We start from the raw sequence: 21880 nt of genomic DNA on the forward strand, positions 1-21880 counted from the left end.
TTATACTTCTCTCATCTCTGGCTCATTATACACCATTTTACCGCCTCACATTCTCCAGGTCTGTATATCCTGCTTACACCCATGAAAGCAGTTTAAGTTATGAGATAATTCAGATTTTCTGTGGAATCCAACTAGCCAGCTTCACAGAGACAAGGCCAGCTGGGCGCTTTAGTTGAACAACTGACAAAGGATCATCTTTACAGAGCTGTTTGTTCCTCCACTTTAGAGGTGTACAATACTGCTAACCATGCAGATCTGAATAGATGTCAGTAACCTGAACAAAAGACATGTTCATATGCTAACTAGGTCCTAAACAGGTCCTGCACCCCACTTACTGACAGATTCTGCCTTCGTTTCTGGGTCCCTCTGTTGCCTCAGGGTGCAACAACTGCATAAGGATTCCCCCAACTCTCTCTTACCAGCCTGTAATTTGAAGGTTGTTTTGAAGTTCTGTGCAAATCCCCTAATATCCAAGCATTCCCAGTATTTATAGGTAACAGTCATCTCCTACCTTGGGTGATCCCATCTACCAGAGTAGAAAAGGGGAGACTGGGCCACATCAAAACCTGACCTCTTTCAAAGCAACATTAGAAAAAACAGGCTGGAAACTTTAAACCTAGAGGACAGATGAACCCTGTACTTGGTCTTTCAGTGCACTAAGCAGGGCAAGAGCCTAGCTCCTCAAGCCACTGTTGCCCGAAAACCAGGACTCACTAATAGCAACCTACCTGTGGATATGAAACTGTCCATATCTTTCAGTGGTGGGTCAGGTTTGGCACTGTTCATGTGCATGATATTTGTTTATTAACACAGCAATTCATTGGCTCCCAGAAAGCATCTAGAGGGCAGCAGGATTGTTCAGGGACCCAACTCCAAGGACAGCAAACAACTCCAACCTCCAATGCCCCTTGCAGCTCGCACAGAAAGAACTGCCCTGGTTACTTCTTCCAGTTCGTAAGAGCAACCTCAGAGAAGGGGTTTGGGAGGCGGCAGCACCTCCTTCCCTGCAGCTACAAAGCACCTCAGCCATCTAAGTTGTATGAAAGGAGCATGGAAGCTACCTTCTGTGCGCCCTGAGTTTGGAGGTTTTATGGACACCCAGAACCAATTTAACTCACAGAATCCATGCACATCCTTAATGTCCATGTGTTATCCACTGTAACTTTTCCTGAACTCATCCCCATCAAGTCTACATACAGTGGTACCTTGGCTCACGAACTTAATCCATTCCAGGACTCTGGTCGTGATTCAAATTGGTCATGAGCCAAGTTAAATTTCCCCATAAGGGTCAATGCAAATAAGGTTAATCCATTCTGTAACCATTTTTTAAATCAGAAAAATGTGAAGCAAAGAGACAACAACAAAGATCACGGCCATCTCCCCACCCTGCACTCCAAGCACAAGCGTGGCCATCTCCCCGCCCCCGCCCAGCACGACCGAGATCGCGCCTGTCATCTCTGCACATGCCTATCATCCCTGCAGGCACCCATCATCCCGGCACGCGCCCATCATCTCGGCGCGCTGGGGGGTGGGGGGGAGAGATGGGCGTGGTCATGGGCACACTGGGGGAGGAAGAGACGGGCGCAAACGGTGCACTGGGGGAGGGAGAGATGGGTGCGATCTCAGCCATCTCCCCCCACCACCCCCAGCACGATCGCAGCCATCTCAGCACTCAGTGGTGGGGTGGGGAGATGGCTGTGATCATGCTGGTTGGGGGGTGGGGAGATGGCCATGATCGCAGTTCTGTTCATGCAGGGAAAGCATGCCTGATCAGAGGCGCGCTCCTGCAGGAAAGACAGGCGGAATCTCGACTATCTCCCCCGCGAACTGCGATCGTGGCCATCTCCCCACTTGGGCGGGGGGGGAGATGGCTGCAATCTTGGTCACCACCCAAAGCGGTGTTCGCGACCCAAGTCAAAATTTTCAGAAATTTTTGTTTGTGACCCAATTTGTTTGTGAACCAAGACGTTTGTGAGCCGAGGTACCATTGTATTTGGAACAGATAGAATGATGCTGCCTTGAATGTCTCTAAGCAAGAAAGCACAAGTTGTGATGCAAAGAAGCATACCTAACAGGAGCATGATTTATAAGATGAGGATTATGAGAAGTATGCAAGGGCTAGGCTGAAAGTTCACCCAGGCCTCCTGCTGCACAATGGCCCTGTTCACATGTAATGATAAACCACTGGTTTAAAAACTGAAGGGAGGTCCCACAAAGAAGGCGTATGACTGCTGCTTCCCTTTACTACAGAAACATGATCAGTTCCTTCACAGACTGTGCAGCATGACATGTGAATCAGGACTAGTTGCACCTTCTTTAAGGACTAAGGACTTAAAAGGACTAAATTACTCCATGGTTAGCGCAGTTACAACCACTGTGTGGTTTAGCCCATAAACAATCCAGAGCTCTGGGTTTTCACATCACACTGCACAATTCACAGAGGCACCAACTGTGGGTGGAACAATAAAACAGAAGCAACATGTCAGCCCATCCATTATGTGCAAACCAGATCAAAGCGGGAAAGGTGCAAACAAACTGGATTTAGAGAAACTGGCAGGAGTCTCTTGGCAATAGTCACTGGAAATGGAAGGTGGTCAGAGAATTTAATTACATTTTCTCACCTATGACATGAACAGGAACACAGTGAAAAAGATACGTTGAAAACAATGTTTGGTGAATGGTAGAGCCTTGTTGGGGCATGGTTCACCCTTCGTTGTTCCATTACAAGGTGATGCATCCCTCTGCTTCACTTGGCTTGTGCTAAAATAAAAAGTAATTAGGAAGTTAAGTACTGATGTGATAGGCAGGAGGCCAACAGCTCATGCCTAGCTCAGTATTCTGGAGGAGCCCTGGCGCACACGCTGCAAAAAAGTTCACAGATAGGCAATAATGGTGGAATCCATCCCCATTTGGTAGACCTTGGCAGCCCGTTTAAACAGATAAAGGGCAGATTTTCATGTGACACTAAGACACCCTGGAAATAAGCCACAGTGGGTTAGTGTGACTGTCTTCCCTCAGTCCTCCAGCCAGCAGCAGCACATAATCAAGTGTTCATGGTGGCAGAATCTATCTTGTCTTTATCTCCTCACTCCAATCACTGTCCCTTTTTGCTCACTGCCTTTTCTTAAGTGGAGCCTCAAAAAAGCAATTGTCATTTTGCTTTTGTCATTTTATTTTTTCTTCAGCACCCCCAGGAAAAAAAAAACCTGTGCAACGGTGTTTGCAATTTTTTCGGACAGTCTTTCACCAGTCTTGCCTGGTCCATTTTCTTGTGTGTCTCCACTGTCAAAGGGAGGGCTAAGTGGAGCAGGCAACAGATGAAAAACTGAGAAGACAAGACTCTATCACTTGCCAAGGAGCACTTGTCAGTTGTACATGCTGGCAAGTAGGGGAGAGGGAGAGCCAAAGAAGGCACAACAGAAATGGGAAGGATCAGGTGTGTAGCGTGGGATACTCCTAAGTACAGCGGAGCCCCAAATACTGGCGATGATGGCCTTGAGTGCTTTTAACCAGTTGAGGCCAGTGAGCAGCTGCAGCTTCTCCTGCAGGGAAATAGCCTGGAAACAGTTATCCATGCCTGGAAGCATCCAGATGAGGCAACTGTAACGTAATTCATATGTGGCTAGCTTGGAAGGCTCTTTTAGGGAGTAAGCATCCAAGTCTTGCCCTGTCATGAGTAAATGGATTGAAATGTGCAGCATCAATTTTTACACCATTACATGGCAAATGGTGACATTTATTTTATAGAATGTGTGTACAGCTTTTCTGAGACCCAATTAAAGCAGTTTACAAAAAATTCAAACATAAAGGAAACCTTCACATACAAAGTCTAAAAACATGTAAAACCACATTAAAACTTACAACAACTTGAAAAACCAAGTGGAAGAAAGTATGGGATCCAGTTGCAGCTGCAGAGAGAGTGAGTTGCAGGGTCTGAAGCAATTAAATGGAAAGCCCTTTCCCACACGCATGAGAAGCAGGCCTCCTGCAGGTTAAGCTGAACTCTTCAGGAAGGAGGAAGAGCCAGAAAGGAAAGAAGCAGTTGCAAGCAATGACCCAGCAACTCACGAGAGCATGGAGGGGCTGATGATAAAGATATGAGCCTCTCTGTCTACCCGGGGGTCTTGCTAGGGTAATGACTCCCTATTGAGCACCTCTGCCCAGCTCTAGCCCCTATGCTCTGCATCAGCACCTATTCCAGCTCCTGCTTTGGCACAAGGCACTGACTGAGCACAGACAGCAGCTCTGCAGTATAGCAAGTGGGGTTTTTCAAAACCTACTGCTTAAGATCTGTTGAACTGCTTCTGCCAATTAATGACCCTGGGGCCTTTTGTGCCCAAAACAGGTGCTCTGTTCTTGAGTTACAGGCCTTCTTGTTTGAAACTGTTAAAACAACCACTGTGTGATGGCAATTCCTTTATGTAATATAAAACCATTTCAATATAAAACTGTCACTGGAATGAAGATGTGTGCCTTTACACGCTGGGAAACCCCCTGCCTGAAATCCCAGACAGCCACTGCCAGTCAGTGCCCAACAATACTGGGCTGGATAGACCAAGGGATGTGACTCCATACAAGAAAGCGTCCTATGTTCCTATGCTGACATTAGTAACAGTGCACTGAAATAAGAGCTAGGGGGAAAAACTTAGTATATAGAAAACCAGTGCTTCTAATTATCATGTTTTTGAAAATTAATTGTTGGATCACGACAGATTATGGTATGCTAGAACATGTGGGTTCTTAAACATTGGTCCTACAAAGACCAAAGGTCCACAGAAGGGACAGGGGAAAGGGGTGTGCATGTATAAAAATATATAATTGCTTTTAAGGCCCATCAGTTTGACTGCATTAGTGGGAGGGGGGTACCTCACCTGGCCCGAGTGTATGATGCTCTTCGAAGTTCTCGTATCAGCTGCCCTGCACACTCCGGCTCTCTGCTGGCTGCCCGCAGCAATGCTTTCCGGAATGTATGCTGGCATTTCCTTTGATGAGATTCTGCCCGCTCCAGGCGGCAGAGGTGCTTGTATTTCTGCTGAAAGTAAGTGCAAAGTTGGGAAATGCGGGAACTCCTGCCACTGGCATCATCATCAACTGGCCTGTGGAATTGGGATGGGGAATGAAAACAGTCAATAAAATCAGTAGCATTCAAACACAGTATTATCATTATTACATAAGTATGTAATTATTTGCATAAATATCACTAAATATTGCATAAATATCACTAAATATTGCATAAATATCACTAAATTCTTCTGTATACAGCTTAAGTCATGCAGGAACATCTGTTTCTACATAGCTTATACATGTGCTGCAAAAGTTTTTGGCACCCCCATTAACTGAAGATAAGGTGGGTACCCACGGAGAAGTGTCTGTTAGAGCACCCCGTGCAGGGAATTTGCTCCTTTCAGAAGCTCATCTGGTATCTATGTTAATGCCTTTTCAGCACCAGGCAAAGACCATTTCCCCCCTTGACTTTTACTACTGGAAAAGTTTTACCATCTGGTTTTATTGCCTCTTTTACTTGACTGATCTGTTGTTTGGGAAGTTTTACTGAACTAGTAACCATCTTTGGCCTGGTGATGCTCAAAAGCATTTCTGCAAACAAAGACACCCTTTATATTCATGAAAGGCTCTCTGATTCCATGGGAGCATTGCTGGTGGAAAGGGGCAGTGGAATGGAGACATTTGATGATGGTGGTGGTAGTGGTGATGGTGATGATTTCTTTACCACCCAATAGGCAAAAGATCTCTAGGAAGTTTACAGCACATAAAATTCAATAAAAATACAGTGAAAACATCATGAAAGTAAAGTACAAAATTTAATGGCCATATTTGAAACTAAATTTTAAAAGCTACAATAGTTAACACAAATGAAATCAAAAGACCTGCAAAGCAGCTGACATAATGCCCCAAGATAATACTAAAGGTGATGAAACGCCCTATCTTAACCTGATGCCAAAAAGGTAGTAAAGCTGGTTCCAGGCATATCTCAGTGGGGAGCCTATTCCATAATGGGGACTGCCACTGAGAAGGCAGTTGCCACCAGCTGAGCCTTCCTTGGAGGTGGCAAATGGAGTCAGGCCCCAAATCTTGATTGTAGGATTCAGGTAGATAACAGGTGGGAGAGGTGTTCTGTCAAGTACTGTAGTCCTAAGTTATGTAGGTCTTTATAGTTTAAAACCTGAATTCAGGCCCACCTTGAATTGGGCTTGAAAGCACATAGGCAGCCACTGCAAGTAGACCAGAATTGGTGTTATGTGTCTGGACCACCTGGTCCCAATCTGGCTGCTACGTTTTGCACAAGTTGCATTTTTTAAAAAGTCTTCAAGGGCAGTTCTACATAGAGTAAACTGCAGTAAATATTTTATTTTATTTTATTTTATTTTATTTCATTTTATTTTATTTAGAAGGTTTCTATGCCGCCCCATTCGCCGAAACCTTTAATTAAGAAGTTACCATGGAGTACTGAAATCAGACTATTACTGTCCAGGTAGGGGTTCTGCTGGGACAATTCAGCTGAGGAAGAGGAGAAATAGTATTGCATGTCATCAGCAGACTAATTGTGACACAACTTCAAAACTCCCAATCAGCAGTTTGATGCAAATGTTGAATAGCATGGGGAGCAAGACCAACCTCTAATGAACACCATAATGAAAAGTCCAAGGAGCCAAGCACCACTTTCTGGAGCTAATCAGCCATCCAAGCAGGAGCAGAACCACTGCAATGTAGTCTACCCTTCTCCCTATTTACCTAGCTACCCCAGAGGGATACCACTGAAAGCCAGCAAGAGACCCAAGAAGACCACAGGGTCACACTTCCCCTGTCTTTTTCCCAACATAGGTCATAAAACAGGGCAACCAAAGCTGTTTCTGTACCAAAATCTGGCCTGGACTCTGACTGAAATGCATCTAAATAATCAGTCTCACCAAAGTGTGCCTGGGGTTGGCAGGCTACCAGCTGCTCAAGAATCTTGCCCAGGAAGGGGATATTTGCCACCAACCTAAAATTATTGAGATCTTCTGGGTCAACTGAGGGTTTCTTCATGAGGGCTCTCACCACCCCCTTCTTCAGGTAGCATGGGACTGCTCCCTCTCAGTATGAAGCATTAATCACCGCCCCAGCCCAGCCAGTTGTTCCCTTCCTGCTAGCTGTTACTAGCCAAGAGGGACAAGGATCCAGAACAAACATGGTTATACCCCCTGAAGCTCCCTGCATTGCCCTCCATGTTGTTCCAGAGGACCAGCCAATGCTCTGGAATGGATGTTCAGGGTGCTGAAAGAGGATTTTTAAAAAATTGGCTCCACTTCTGCCAGGATTATCTCATGAGTGGAATTCTCAAAACTTAAGATCCTAGCCTTGATGATTTCATTATAAGTCACCCTGGGAATTACTGGATTTACTGGTCATATAGAAATCTATTTTTAAAAACAGAGGGTCCTTTCACAGTAACTTCCATCTGCACTGTTTCAGGAGTATCCACATCGGTGGCTTTCTGCTCAAAATATCACAAAGGTTATGTCCCCACTAGTGGAAGAAACCTAGCATCTTCCCACCCTCTAATCTAACATCTTAAAATCTTCCCAACTTCTTGCTTGCCCACTTCAGTAAAAGGCAGTAGCTCAGCACAACACTTCTATGGGACATGCAATGGCAACTGCTATTCCAAGTGTAGCAGTCTTATGACAAATGGCTGCAGTGGGCAAATGATTGTACTAGTGTGACACCACCAGCTTGTGACATCATGCAACATGGCAGCCTTTATGCCTGAACCCCTGCAGTTTTGTCACTGCAACAGCTCCTAAGATTGTGCCTACGTTCTTAAGGTAGGAAGAGATCACAACAACCACTACCAGAGAGAAGAAAGAAGAAGATTATGAGCCAAGTTTCGGTATTTTGATTCTGCCCTAACTTTCAGTCTTACAGATGCTTATTTCAGTTTTGGCAAACCAAGTCAGTGGGTAATGAAACATGAGACTTCGCCAGCTACTGGAGATTTGAACAATGTTTTCAAGCCTGTATTTGATGCCTTTCTGAACAAAGACAAACATTTTGAAAATCAAGACTAAAGCTAGTGCTTTGCAGAAGCAGGACTAACGTGAATACCCTGGTCAGGCTTCTCCAAGTCTATATGAACACCCTTCTCAGAAGTGCCTCCACTCCCCACAGGTAATACAGTGCAATGGCTTCCAAAACAGTCTGAAAAACTGCTTGACGACTGTAGCCCCTATTTTGTACTTACTCATTCCTTTCATATCTGAGGGCTTCCCGAATAGACCATGCAACCTGATATGGTGAGGCTTGCTCCAGTTCTTCCAGTTCTTCTCCACTGTCTTCAGACCAGTCCAACCCTGGAAAATGTGACAGGAAATGAATACCGATAGCTGCTACATTTCTGAGGCTAAGGTGACAAGAATTCCTTGTGGCAGGAGACAGATGTGAACAGACCTGCTCCCTCAAGTATAAAACAGCATGGTTAGGGTTGCCATAAAAGGCTTCCACATGGTCTGGAACCTCATTATAAAGAAGCATATTAAAATATGTAACATTTTCTCCTGCTGTTATGGAAGCTTCCCAAACAAGTGCAACCTCATGCCCTGTGGAAAAGGGCCCATCCAAGGAAACAGGCGACATTGCCAGAGAGCTGTCATACATATGAGCTGCTTGTCTTTTACTTTGTGGAACCATGATCAACATCCAACAATGCCACGGTGCTCCTGTTGCCTATGTAGCATCTGTGGGATCAGCTACTTGGGCAACAAGGAGTTTGTGATCCTAAACCTTATTCTGCAAATGAGTGGAAACACTTGCTCCTATATTTGGACTAGTCAGTAGGACTCCCTTCTGGGAGCTCTGCTGAGTAGCCTGTTCCAGACACAAGGATTTCTACTCTATTTGGGTTGCTTTTTAGAACCAGTAATTCCCTGTTGCATGTGTGGTTCATCCTGCTAGCAAATGGACAGAACAGGATAGTGCCGTATGCCAGCAACTACATTTTCTGCTGCTTTGGACTGCATAGCCACATATGCTTGCACCTCTAAATTCCTGAGAAGGCTGAACGTCACATGATAAAGGCTAAAACTGGTGCTCAACATTGTAGTCACCCTCCCTTTTCCTGTTTACTTTTAGAACTGCCTTCAGAAACGACAATGAAGGTTCAAAATAATTGCCTGGTAGCACCTAGCTGGATTTTGGAGGGACTAGACTATGAGGTAACTGCCTGTCTAGGAGATTCTTGTCATTTTTATGTGAAAAGCAAAGAAGTACCTCTGCATGCAGTTGCCCACCTATTACAAATCCACCAGACCCAAGAGCAAACAGAAACACAAGACACAACTCATGCTCAGCCTACCTAAGTGTGGAAACAGATCAGCATCCAGCTGCTGTTTGTGAGTGCACAGTTTCACCAGTCTCTGTAGCCGGCTCACACAGAATGAGTGTGGAGAGAAGGCTGTGGCTTTCATGAGGATCCTGTCAGCCCTGGGTGGGTCTGGGGCAGGAGCCCTGGCAGGGTGCAGGAGAGGCAGAGGTCTTCTGTTGGACAACTGCCTGGCTTGTGCTATAGTGTGTGTGGTGGGCGCCACTCCCTGCAGTGGTAGGCTGGTGTTCTGAGATTGAGGTGACTTGCAGACTAAGCCCTGTGGTAGCCCTGCTGGCTTTAAAGAAGTTGGTAAAGGTGAGAGATGGGAGTGCTGCTGCTGCTGCTGCTGAGGCGGCTGCTGCTGCTGCAAAGGTGCAGGAAGGGGACTAAAGTGCTCTTGGCGAACTTTCAGGATCTCTGTTTCTCTCTGGCGCTGTCGGTTCTGGGCTAGTTTGCTCTGCAGCTTCTTCTTCACCGTTGCCCCTTTCTTGAGATCATCATCTTCCTCGTTAAAAGCAAAGGGGTCTTCCAACTCTGCTTCCAAGTAATGAAGAGGAAGTCTGGCCCCCGGAGGAGAGAGGGACATCCCGTCCAGGCCATTGGGCATCTTCAAGGCCAATGGAGGGACAGTCAGACTGAAGGCCATGGAATCCATCTGGTGCCGAACTTTCACCTCCTCTATTGGATCATTCTTTTTCTTCCTCTCCTTTTTCGGTAAAAACCCAAGCACCTGGAGGTGACTGTTGCAGTACCTTTGAAGAGCAAAACAAGGAAAAATGATTTCTCCCCAGCTCTTATGCATGGCAAAATTAGAAAACAAAAATTAAAAATTAACAAGTCTTCAACAAATAACTGAATTGGGACTCTTCCATACCTATCTGTGAGCAATCTCAGTGGATGAAACCTAAAATCTCATGACTATTTACATATATTCAAAAATAAAAATATTTGTTTGAATTACATCGAACATTTTACATGAGATATATTAAAGCCACAGATATGGGGTACTTTCAATAAATGGGCAGCCTTTAAATAGAGGCTATAATTCTGCTAATGGAGGAAATGTGACATTTAAGTACAACAAAAATCTTTCAAGGCAATCTTTTTTTTTTCTCATCCTAATAAAAATAGCTGTGTTAATTTTAACACATTTCTGTTGAAAGTTTACATTCCTAACACTCTAGCCTTATGCTTGAGAAAGAGGCAAAATAAAATATAGCAGTCTAATTTAATAGACCAAGACATGGAAAAGAATAAATATGTCTTTGCTTTCTGCATTACTAAGCCAGGACAAATTGGAAAGACTTTTTGTTGTTATGCCAACTATTCTAAACCTGAAAATATTACACTAGAAACAGGGAGACATGGAGTCAAATCCTCACTAAGCCATGAAGCTCACTAGATGATCTTGGAGCAATCACAGTTTACAGCACCTTTCAGGGTTGTTGTGAAGATAAAGACATATATTCTACTCTACTCCTTGGAGGAAGGGTAGGACATGGAGGAGGAGGAGGAGGATGGGACAGCAGCTTCTCATCACTTTCATACTATCTGACCTTCAACAGCAGTGAGCTAAAATTCCAGAAAACAATAAATAACCATATGCTTCACCCTTGTGTTGTAAAGGCTGAGATAATTTATTTGATCTCCACACCCGTCAGTGCTCCACATGCACTCAGCTAGTATGGCCTGGTGAACTGCACCACTCCAGGGGTGAACATATCATAAGTGATCCTTTTTGCAACTGATGGTCGATGGATTAAAAAAAACAGGATATACAGAAACGTTTATTGACTTTGTTAAGGACTTATGTTTGAAAGTCAAGACTACAGTCCAGGGTACTTGTATAGCATATGGGTAACTAAGGCTGCAATGCTATATACTTGCTTGGGAGTTGAACTCATAGGTTTTATTTGTTTGTTTCAAGCTTTTATATCCCATCCTTCACCATGTCTCAGGGCAGTGACAATGTCTCCGGGTGGTAGACATAGATAGGACTGCACTATAAATTACAGAACCTGGTTTTTAAGAACCATTTTTTTCAATTAACCCTTTCAATTAAAAGGATGTCTCTCTAGCCCACATAGTTTAAAAAAAACTTTAAAAGCTACAAGCACGATCTGTTAAAAAATATAGCCAGAGTGCTCTCAAATCTGATGCCAAGATGCCTTTTGGGTTGGAATATGTAATTTGTGATTGATGAGACAGAAGCCAGAAAAATAACATTTTGAACTGAATTTATTGAACAGAGGTGGATACCCTGAAACAGAAGTGTCACAGCTTGGATGTGCTCTTTACTTCCACTCTTGTTTTTGGATGACTGGGAGGCAGGGAAAGTCAGAAAGCCCCTTTTACAAGGTAAGGTGTGAGCACCAGCCTCACTCTTCAGTGGACACGCTAGTCTAGCCTGAATCACCTATCCCCTGGTCATTTCTAGATTGGATCACTGCAACACACTTTTTGTGGGGTGCTCTGAGCATTTACCTTGTTGAAAGCACACTATGACTGTTGCATTGAATGCCCCTGTTTGAACTGCCAACTAATGTAACCCAGAAAAGGCTCAAGCTACCCATGACAGAATTACTAATATATTGATTTTCCCACTGAGTTTATTTCTATTTATGCTATATTAAGAACAATATATTTTGTATATTATTGAATTCAGCATGGTTCCCAAAGTTTACAGTGTGGAAACTTCATAATCTACACTCATTTCTACACTATTGGTATAGTTCAGCACTTAAAAGGAGAGGTATCTGTCATCTGGTCTCTCTTGTCCTCAACAATGAGATCTTCAACAAAATCAGAGAGGCAGTTTTATAATACTCAGTCCTAGCTATTCATACCAAGATTCTAGAGCTGTGCAAAGCAAAGCAAAATGGAAACTCTAGGGAATCTCAGGATTCACCTGTGTGTATTATGTCTACTACTATGGCTACAGCTTTTCTCACGGCTGCATGTGTGCATTTGAAAGTGCTCAGCTGCAAGCAGTCTCTGGTGTTCAGGCAAAAAACCTTCCATTTTTATCTATGTTATGGGGATATGCCTGCATCTTCATGTAATCCAGCTGTGTTCTCCAAACACACACACACACACACACACACACAAAGTTGTTATTTATTTTGTTGAATTTGAATCTGGCAAAGTGTGCTGTTGTAAGATAGCCAGGAGGAGGTCACAGGATACTTCAGTTCCTCCAATCCAGTGTCAGAGACAGCAGGACAAACTCAGAGCAGGGAATCTGAGAACCAACTCCCCCTCCCTTCTTTCTGAAGTCAGGACCACAGTCTTAGAAAGGGCTAAAAGGAAGAGTTTTGTTGGGCAGGGAAGATCAAGAGTGGAAAGGCCAGGATATGAACCTCTCCAGGCTCTTTCCTTTCCCCACCGAAGTGCTCCAGTGTGAAAGGCAAAAAATGCAGGGCACAAATACGGGCAGATAAAAAATGCCTCTGACACCCTTCCTGCTCTGTACAGGATGACCATTAAATGCCCAAGTGCAAGAACTTAGCCTCAAAGGTAAAAGCAAGAGGAATACACTCCAAACAATTATTTTCTTTGTTTTAAAATATGTATATTTCATGTACATGTTGTATTTCTTCCACAGAATTCACCTAAGGAATGCAGATGGTCTCCCATTAACCTGCTGACCAGGTTGATGCAGATCTGCTTAGCTTCCACCATGTGACTCCAAGTAATATTCCAGGACTACACACAGACAGGTATTATAACTGTACCAGCATTTCTTACCTACGGTCCTCCGATTTGGGGATGGGGTTGGTGCAGCGTTGGCTATTGTACTTGGCCACATATTCACATTGCTTGAAGGGGGCAGTCTTGTCCTCCAGAACGTGCCTGATACAGAAGGCGTAGCCGTTAAGTCGCCTCTGCTTGCACAGTTTGGGGCTGTACGAGCACAACGGCTTATTGTCAACCTCAGAAAAGTGTATGTGTTTGCCTTCATACATCACGTGACTCTTTTCCTTGTGAACATCAGCTGAAAGAAGATTCCCACAAGAAAGTTAAACTTTTAAAGAAAAAGAAATGTTCAGTTTTAATCGAAGAGTATAAAGTCAATTACCCAATTCTAAATCTTCTGTACTATCTTCTGTACCATGTCAACGTTAGCAGAGAGTCCTAGGGACCCCTATCCTGGAATGGTGACTGGTCAAAATGAAGCAGATTGTCTAGAAGAGATACCACAGAGAAAAATGTTAATACAAATGTAAGAGGGAAGCTTATGGAGTCTAACTAAATCCATTGGATCACTCCAAATCAATTAATAGTGGGAATACAAACCAAAAACTTTGAATGTGAAGAATGTTTTGCACAGGGTTATCTCTAAACAGATGCATCCTCCAACGTTTCTGGTGAATTCCATAAGCTAAGTATCAGAAAGTACTCACAGCTGTCCTCAGTTCAACACACATTATGGATTTTGGAAGAGCCACAGCTCCCCTAAGCTCAAAATATGGGTCCAAGGGCTTATGTGCAAATGTGTGCATCCATACCCCCAATATCTTATTTCTCTTTCTTTCAGGAAAAGCTACTTCAACAACAGGCAGCTTGGAGCAGACCAGAACTGGGTAAGAGAAGAGGTGCTTAACCCTTTCCTGGGACATCTCATCTCTTTTCAGCTTCAAGTCACCCCTTAGGTTGCATTCCCCCCCCCCCCCACCGCAGCTAAATGCAAATGATACCTTTCTGGCCTTAAGTGGCAAGACTCAACTTACCTTTATTGCCAAAGGCTGCAAAGTAAATTAAGGACCAGTGGCAAAATTACCATGCTTAGAGATTATAAAAACCTGTATTTTGCATGGAAATAAGTTTTATCCATAAATCAAAGTATATGTTTAGTAGTGGTGCTGGGGGTGGGTGGGTGTTTTTGTTTTACAAATCTGCTGAACAGGATAAATTTAACCAGAACTGGATTAACATCCCAGTCAGGGATCTACATACTTTTTTCCAAGAATTGCTTGCTTGCTGAACCAGCTCTGTCTTTCCTTTCTGTGCTGCGATGGACTGCCCCATCGATGTACTTTCAGTAGTATTTATGGATATGCATGGATGCTGGATAAAACTGAAGTTTCCAGTGACCCTGCAACTATCTCATGTGCCCCTTCCATTATTGCCTTTCTCCCACATTTCAGACATGCAGAGAAGTGACAAGTGTCCCATTATTTTAAAAGAGTAAACAAGATACAGCATTATCTGGAACGTGACTTGTCCTTTGTGTTAAGAGGATATCAAAGGAATTCTAACTCTTGGCAGATCCAGAGTCTTTAGGGACCACACTGGAGACCAGTTGGGGTAACTGTGCAGGGCTAGCTAGAGCTAGAGCTAGGAAGGAAACACAGAACTGCTACTACCAAGTAACTCTGAGGCATATTTTCTGAGCATTATGGGAAGCCAGAGCAACTGGGGCAGGGGACAGCAGGAAATGGATGATAGCTGGGAAGCAGCACTGAACAGTTAAAAGCAGCTAGGCCAAGTATGAATGCCTCAGAGGATGCTTGGAAGCTGAGCCAAGGCAGAGAAGAAAAACTGGTGTGTGGTGAGGGGTGGGGACTTCTTAATATTCATCATTCTGTTTCAGTGAGAGTCCTGGGCCAAACATCCCATGCTTTCGCCAAGTCCTGTGAGAAATCTTTAGTGAGCAGACTTGAATATGTGAATTAGTAGTTGACCTTGTTGACAAGCTTTAAAAGTTGGGAAAATCTGAATTAGAAAGGTTGCCAGGTATGTTACAAAGCTTCCAAAAAGGTAGGGATTGCTCTTTAGTTATCAGAACACTTTCATATGTTTAGCCTATAGCCAGGGAACAGAATGTGTACTTATAAGGAGTGCTCTGTGTTTCTCATACAAAGGTTAGTCCTAGAGTAGCTCAGATGGCAATATTAGCACAGTAATTAATGGATTGCATCTGAAACACTGCAGCAGGAACCTGGGAAACTCCCCACTCTGATTCTCCATGAGGCTCATTCTCAATTACATACAAACATATACAGACTGTAAAATACCTACACACAGATTATTGGTATTATCCACTCGTCCAGCAGCCCAATGGCAGTCAATTTTTTTGTTATACATCAAGTCAAAAACCTGAGGATCTTCCACTGCAGTGCGCATTACAGTACAGCTGAAGCTTTCAAAGAACTGGTGTGCTTTTGCTAACTAGCCTAATGAACTGAGGAGCAGAAAAAGTGTTGGCCTCTACGCTATTGCCATCCTTGCAGGCCTTTCCACTTCCCATGAAGGTGTTCCAGAAATTCAAGAATTCCTGTAATTCATTTATATGTAAAAGTTACAAAACAATCTTACCGTTTACAACAGTTCAAGAAAGAAAAAGACAAAAAGGGGCAGCTGACCAATAAAACTTCTCTTTATTTTTTTAAGCCTATCCCAGTAAAGTAGCTTCAATGTTTCAAAGATAAGAACTTCTCAACCTCTCAAACATGTGCAACAATATTTTGGAAAAAAGAGTATCTACCTATCTAACCACTTCATGGATCACTGCCTTGTTGTGGTGAAGGGGCTTGTGTAGCTCAATGAAGCTATGACATGCAGGGGCACCCAAGATGGACAGGTTATAGTAGAGAGCTCTGACAAAATGTGTTCCACTGGAGAAGGAGATGGCAACCCACTCCTGTATCCTTGCCATGAAAACCCCATGGGCAGTACCAAAAGTCAAAAAGATATGACGCCGGAAGATGAGCCCCTCAAGTCGGAAGATGTCCAATGTGCTACTGGGAAGAGCAGAGGGCTAGTACTAGTAGCGCCAGAAAGAAGGAAGTGACTGGGTCAAAGTCAAAAGTACACACGGTTGCAGATATATCTGGACAAAGAATGTTCAAACTACCGCACCACTGCACTTATTTCACACACTAGCAAAGTTCTGCTCAAAATCCTACAAGTTAGACTCCAGCAGTATGAAGACCAAGAACTACCGGAAGTACAGGCAGGGAGAGAAACTAGAGATCAAATTGCCAACATACACTGGATCATGGAGAAAGCTAGGGAGTTCCAGAAAAACATCTACTTCTGCTTCATTGACTATGCTAAAGCCTTTGATTCTGTGGATCACAACAAATTGTGGCAAGTTCTTAAAGAGATGGGAGTACCAGACCATCTTATTTGTCCCTTGAGAAACCTATTGTGGGTCAAGAAGCAACAGTGAGAACTGGACATGGAACCACTGATTGGTTCAAAATTGAGAAAGGAGTTCGGGAAGGCTGTATACTGTTGCCCTGCCTATTTAACTTACATGAAGAGCACATCATGCAAAAGGCAGGGCTAGATGAATCACAACTTGGAATTAAGGTTGCTGGGAGAAATATCAAAAACCTCAGATATGCAGGTGATACTACCCTAATGGCAGAAAGTGAAGAGGAACTTAAGAGCCCCTTGATGCAGATGAAAGAGGAGAGTGCAAAAGTTCGCTAGAAACTCAACATTAAGAAAACTAAGATCATGGCATTCGGTCCTATCACTTCCTGGCAAATAGATGGGGAAGAAATGGAGGTAGTGACAGATTTTATTTTCCTGGGCTCCAAGACCACCGCAGATGGGGACTGCAGCCAAGAAAAGACACTTGCTCCTGGGGAGGAAAGCTATGGCAAATCTAGACAGCATACTAAAAAGCAGAGCCATCACCCTGCCAACAAAAGTGTGTGTAGTCAAGGCTATGGTTTTCCCAGTTGCAATGTATGGCTGTGAAAGCTGGACCATAATGAAGGCTGAGTGCCGAAGAATTGAGGCCTTTGAATTGTGGTGCTGGAGAAGACTTCTGCGAGTCCCTTGGACTGCAAGGAGATTAAACCAGCCAGTCTTAGAGGAGATCAACCCTGACTGCTCTTTAGAAGACCAGATACTGAAGATGAAACTCAAATACTTTGACCACCTAATGAGAAGGAGGGACTCCCTGGAGAAGAGCCTAATGCTGGGAACAATAGATCGCAAAAGAAGGGGACAGCAGAGGATGAGGTGGCTAGATGGAGTCACTGAAGCAGTCAGTGTGAGCTTAAGTAGATTCTGGGGGATGGTGGAGGAAAGGAAGGCCTGGAGAAATGTTGTCCATGGGGTCGCGATGGGTTGGATGCGACTTTGCAACTAACAACAGCAACACCTATCTAAAGAAACTTCATCTGTAGAACACATTCTCTGCAATGCTAAAGGGAAGAAGCCATTTCGTGCATAGTAGATGATTACTTTGTTGAATGAAAAAACAATGAATGTCTTACTCCAAGTCAGAAGAGGCAAAAAGCAACATTAGAAGGTCACAATATAATACATACTGCATTATTTTAGCAAGAATGAAATATAAAGCCCTCCTCGTTTCAATTCATTCATAGAAGATGCAAGCCCTAGAAAATGTCCATGTTTGAGGTAAGAGAAAATGTTGGAGAACTTCTTCCATGTGCAGTCTAGGAAAAGAGACCTGACTAAGGAAATATAATTATTTTTGCAGACAAAGCAAACCACCCACTAGTTCAATCTACCAGGATTCACTGATTCATAGATTCATACAGTTAGAAAGGGCCTAAAAGGCCATCAGGTCCAACCCCTTGTTCAATGCAGAACTCAGAAGAGGGCCAAAATTTATTTGCATTGCATATTTACTGTGTGTGCACATGTGTGTGTGTTGGGACAAGCTGGAAAGCATGCATTGCAATGTCAACTCAAACATGGGCATTCATTCATTCATTCATTCATTCATTCATCACCTCCCTGATTTTCAAGTAATTCTTCCCTTTAGCTTTCTCTGAAAAGGTGTAGAAGTTTGTTTATTACAAACATTTATATCCTGTCCTTCCAACAAGCGCTCAGGACGGCTTACACAATATACAATTACAATAGTACAATAATAAAACCTCAATCATTAAAACAATCTAAAATAACACATCATGAACTTAGAAAAAAGGAAAGGGAGGAAAAGAATAGAAAATGCGACTGTGAAGAAGGAAAGAAAAAAAATCGAAAACATCTAAAACTCTTGATTATTAAAATGATGGTTGAATAAAAAGGTCTTTACCTGGCACCAGAAAGAATGTAACATCAGCGCCAGGTGGACCTCTCTGGGAAGCACACTCCATAGTATGGGTGCCACTGTGGAGAAGGCCCTCCTCCAGATAGACACCCTCTCTACTTCTTTCAAAGAGGGTTCCCGGAGCAAGGACTCCCCCACCAATCTTAAGGGGCGTAAAGGCATATAGGGAAGGAGGCGATCTTTCAGGTATTCTGGACCTAAGCCATTTAGGGCTTTATAGGTTAATACCAGCACCCTGAATTGGGCCCAGACTTCAACTGGGAGTTGGTGTAGCTGATAGAGGACCAGTGTTATATGAGAATAACAACTGGCCCCCGTCAGCAACCTGGCAGCTCTATTTTGTACCAATTGAAGTTTTCAAGGGCAGCCCTACATAGAGCACATTACAATAATCCAACTGGGAAGTTACCAGGGCATGTATCACTATTGCTAGGCAGTGCTCATCCAGGTAAGGACGCAGCAGATGGACCAGCCAAACCTGGAGGAAAGCACTCCTTGCCACCGCCGCCACCTGGAACTCCACTGACAGCTCTGGATCAAGGAGCACTCCCAAGCTGCGGACCCTGTCCTTTAGAGGGAGTGCTACCCCGTCCAGGACAAGGTCAAAGTCACTTACCTGAAAGTTCGATCCACCCACCAACAGGACTTCTGTCTTATCTGGATTGAGGCTCTGTTTATTGGCCCTCATCCAGCCCATTACCTTGGCCAGGCACCAGTTCAGGACAGCCACTGCCTCACCTGGGATAGATGTAAATGAGAGGTAGAGCTGGATGTCGTCAGCATACTGATGACTCTGCAGCCCAAACCTCCTGATGACCTCTCCCAGCGGTTTCATGTAGATACTGAAGAGCATGGGGGACAAAATAGAGCCCTGTGGTACTCCATGGCATAGTTGTCATGGCGCAGAGCTATAGTCCCCCAGCACCACCTTCTGGAATCAACCAGCCAGATAGGAGTGGAACCACTGCCAAGCCCCCAACTCCTAACCTGGCCAGCCTATGCAGAGGGATACCATGGCTGATGGTATCGAAAGCCGCTGAGAGGTCCAGGAGAACCAACAGGGACGTACTCCCCATCCCTCTCCCTGCACAGGTCATCATCTTACAGGGCAACCAAAGCAGATTCAGTACCATAACTGGGTCTGAAACCAGACTGAAATGGGTCCAGATAATCTGTTTCATTCAAGAGTGCCTGGAGTTGTCCTGCCACCACCCGCTCTAACACCTTGCCCAAAACGGGATGTTGACCACTGGTCTATAATTGGTGGCCACCTCTGCAAGATCTACCTGATAAGATCTGTCTTGGGGAACATTTTACCACCAGGTATGTGTGGTTTCTTAAGATATAATGCTTCACAGGTCATCCTTTTACTTGGAGATAGCTGAGTGTGAACATATTTGCAGAACTTGGTACTTGTAATCAAGCAAAATACTTCTTAAGGGAGCCAGAAAAGGAGGGACAGAAAGGCAACTGATGGAATGCTGACAAACTGAACTCTGTGTCAGATCCTGAAGAAAGGAAAAACACTCCCTCACCCCACTGCTCTCAAACCCAGAGACTACCCCCTCCTCAACTCTAGCGCTGTCTTCAGAAAGGAAAGGCAGGGGACAGTGTGCAAACCAGTCAATGTCAGAGATAGTGGACAGGGTTGCCTCCACCAGAACATGTTGCAAAGTGAAGTGTTTTACTTGACCCCACAGAAATGAATGGTAGTCACTTTTGTATAGGAAAAATGCAAAGTAATACACCTGTGGAAATAAGTGGGAGTGGGAATTAATCTTGTTTCCTGCCCTGGTGATGCCGCTACTTAAGACCCTAAACTGCTCCTAGGGCCATGCATAGACTCATTCTGCTGGGCTCAGTTGCTTGGTTGTACAAGGATGTTATAAGCTGAGTTTTATACACAGAGGTGCTGAGCACCACTGTTTGGTGCTCTGAAGGCCATAAGGAACAATTTAATCAGTGGCTCAAGGCTTGTCCAAAATCTGTTTATTTTCTTTTGAGCAAATTATTTACAGGTTAGAACAGTTTTGTGTTCTCAAGAGTCATGATTCTATTGGAGCTTCTATTCACAGTTGTCATTAAAAGTTTATTAAGGTTTTCTATCATTTAGAAATAAAGTGAAAAGCAATGATGAGTTATTCCTATCTATAGGCTCATCACTCCTCACACCTGTCCCTTCCTACCCTCATTCTTGTCTCTCACCTCAGATTGCCCTCTAAATATACAGCAGTTAGACTGAAGGAACCCTCTACGAATATGATAGAAAGGAGCAAAGGAAACATAGCAAACCAAACAAAGCTACAGTAAAGTAATAGGGAGAAGAATGGTAGACAACAGATTAACTGCTTCTCTCCTCAGTTAGTATAAACTTCAACACAATTGCCTAATGCATCTATATATTTATCATAATTCTCCTTTTTCAGTCTTACCACTTGCTCCTAGGCTGCCTCCACTAGCAAGTCATCTACTTAACAATGCAACTCTGGCAATTTCTTTGATTATCAGTTTTGAATTACTTGACCACCAAAGCTGTGCTGCAGCACACACTGTATGTGATAACAGCCATGTTCAGACATCACTTTAAGCCAGGAATCCTGGCTAATTAAGTAAGGCACAGTGTGAACAAGCTGCGTGCTGGTGCACTCAGTCCACTCACTCATGCGAACAGGAAAACAAACAAAGCAAGCATAGCAACATCTAAATCTCAAATTAGGGCTTACTGTAGCCAAACAAGTCAGAATTGTAAGCCAATAACAAAGTCCACTTTGAAGCCTGCAATCTTGTTTTTTCAGGTGCAATATATCATAATCCTAGGTTTGGATGAAATGCAAGAATGGGCTCCATGTACAATCATGCAGTTCATTCACACAGTGGTTTAATAACCCAATATTCATGACTTAAAAATAACATGCAAATGTGTTCATTGTTAGTTTCCAGGCTTCAGGTACCTGTGCAATTATTGCACAGATCCTCCGGATAACATAAGACATATTTATTCATGTTTATTGACTTCTGACCAGAAGGTTAGTAACACTGGACAATCAAGAATTACATGGTGCAATTCTGCCCCAAAATATTTAGAGAATGAATATTTTGCTCTATCTGCAAAACTAACCACACATATTATGGGAAAAATATGCATACACACAATTTAACAATACATGAAAATGGTTAATACTGTTAAACATGAAAAAACTGCTAAATTCAGACTACTTTGTAAGACAGCACCATATTTAGAACTTTATCTGAGCAATTATTACTGAAAGCACCAGGCCCTACTTTGGATTGGTTGAATAAATTCTGGAAAACAGTTAAGAAGAGCAAGCTATCTATTTTTTTGGTTCCACTAGGATTATGCAAATTGATGCCTCAATGGTATTATTATTAGTGGGCCACAAGGAATGTTTTTGGCCCTGGAGAGATAGTAGAACAAATGCAATGCCTAAGGTTTTTTTCTACTCACATGGCTAGAATTT

The 21880-nt window shown here is 43.6% G+C and overlaps 1 protein-coding gene across 2 annotated transcripts in view; it reads right to left on the bottom strand.

Moving 5' to 3' along the window:
• INO80D (INO80 complex subunit D) overlaps positions 1–21880 on the bottom strand; it is a 49436-nt gene that overhangs the window by 20045 nt on the left and 7511 nt on the right. For both annotated transcript variants that reach the window (XM_044432087.1, XM_044432088.1), the window contains exons 2-7: positions 13437–13542; positions 13106–13352; positions 9350–10110; positions 8240–8348; positions 4872–5096; positions 2657–2760 (exon numbers count right to left, since the gene is read on the bottom strand). In XM_044432087.1, coding sequence (XP_044288022.1) covers positions 2657–2760; positions 4872–5096; positions 8240–8348; positions 9350–10110; positions 13106–13323 — 1417 coding nt within the window. In that variant the 5' untranslated portion in view covers positions 13324–13352; positions 13437–13542. The remainder of the gene's footprint in view (positions 1–2656; positions 2761–4871; positions 5097–8239; positions 8349–9349; positions 10111–13105; positions 13353–13436; positions 13543–21880) is intronic.

The sequence above is a fragment of the Varanus komodoensis genome, unplaced genomic scaffold (genome assembly GCF_004798865.1).
Source record: "Varanus komodoensis strain SLA01 unplaced genomic scaffold, ASM479886v1 scaffold23, whole genome shotgun sequence".
NCBI lineage: Eukaryota > Metazoa > Chordata > Lepidosauria > Squamata > Varanidae > Varanus > Varanus komodoensis.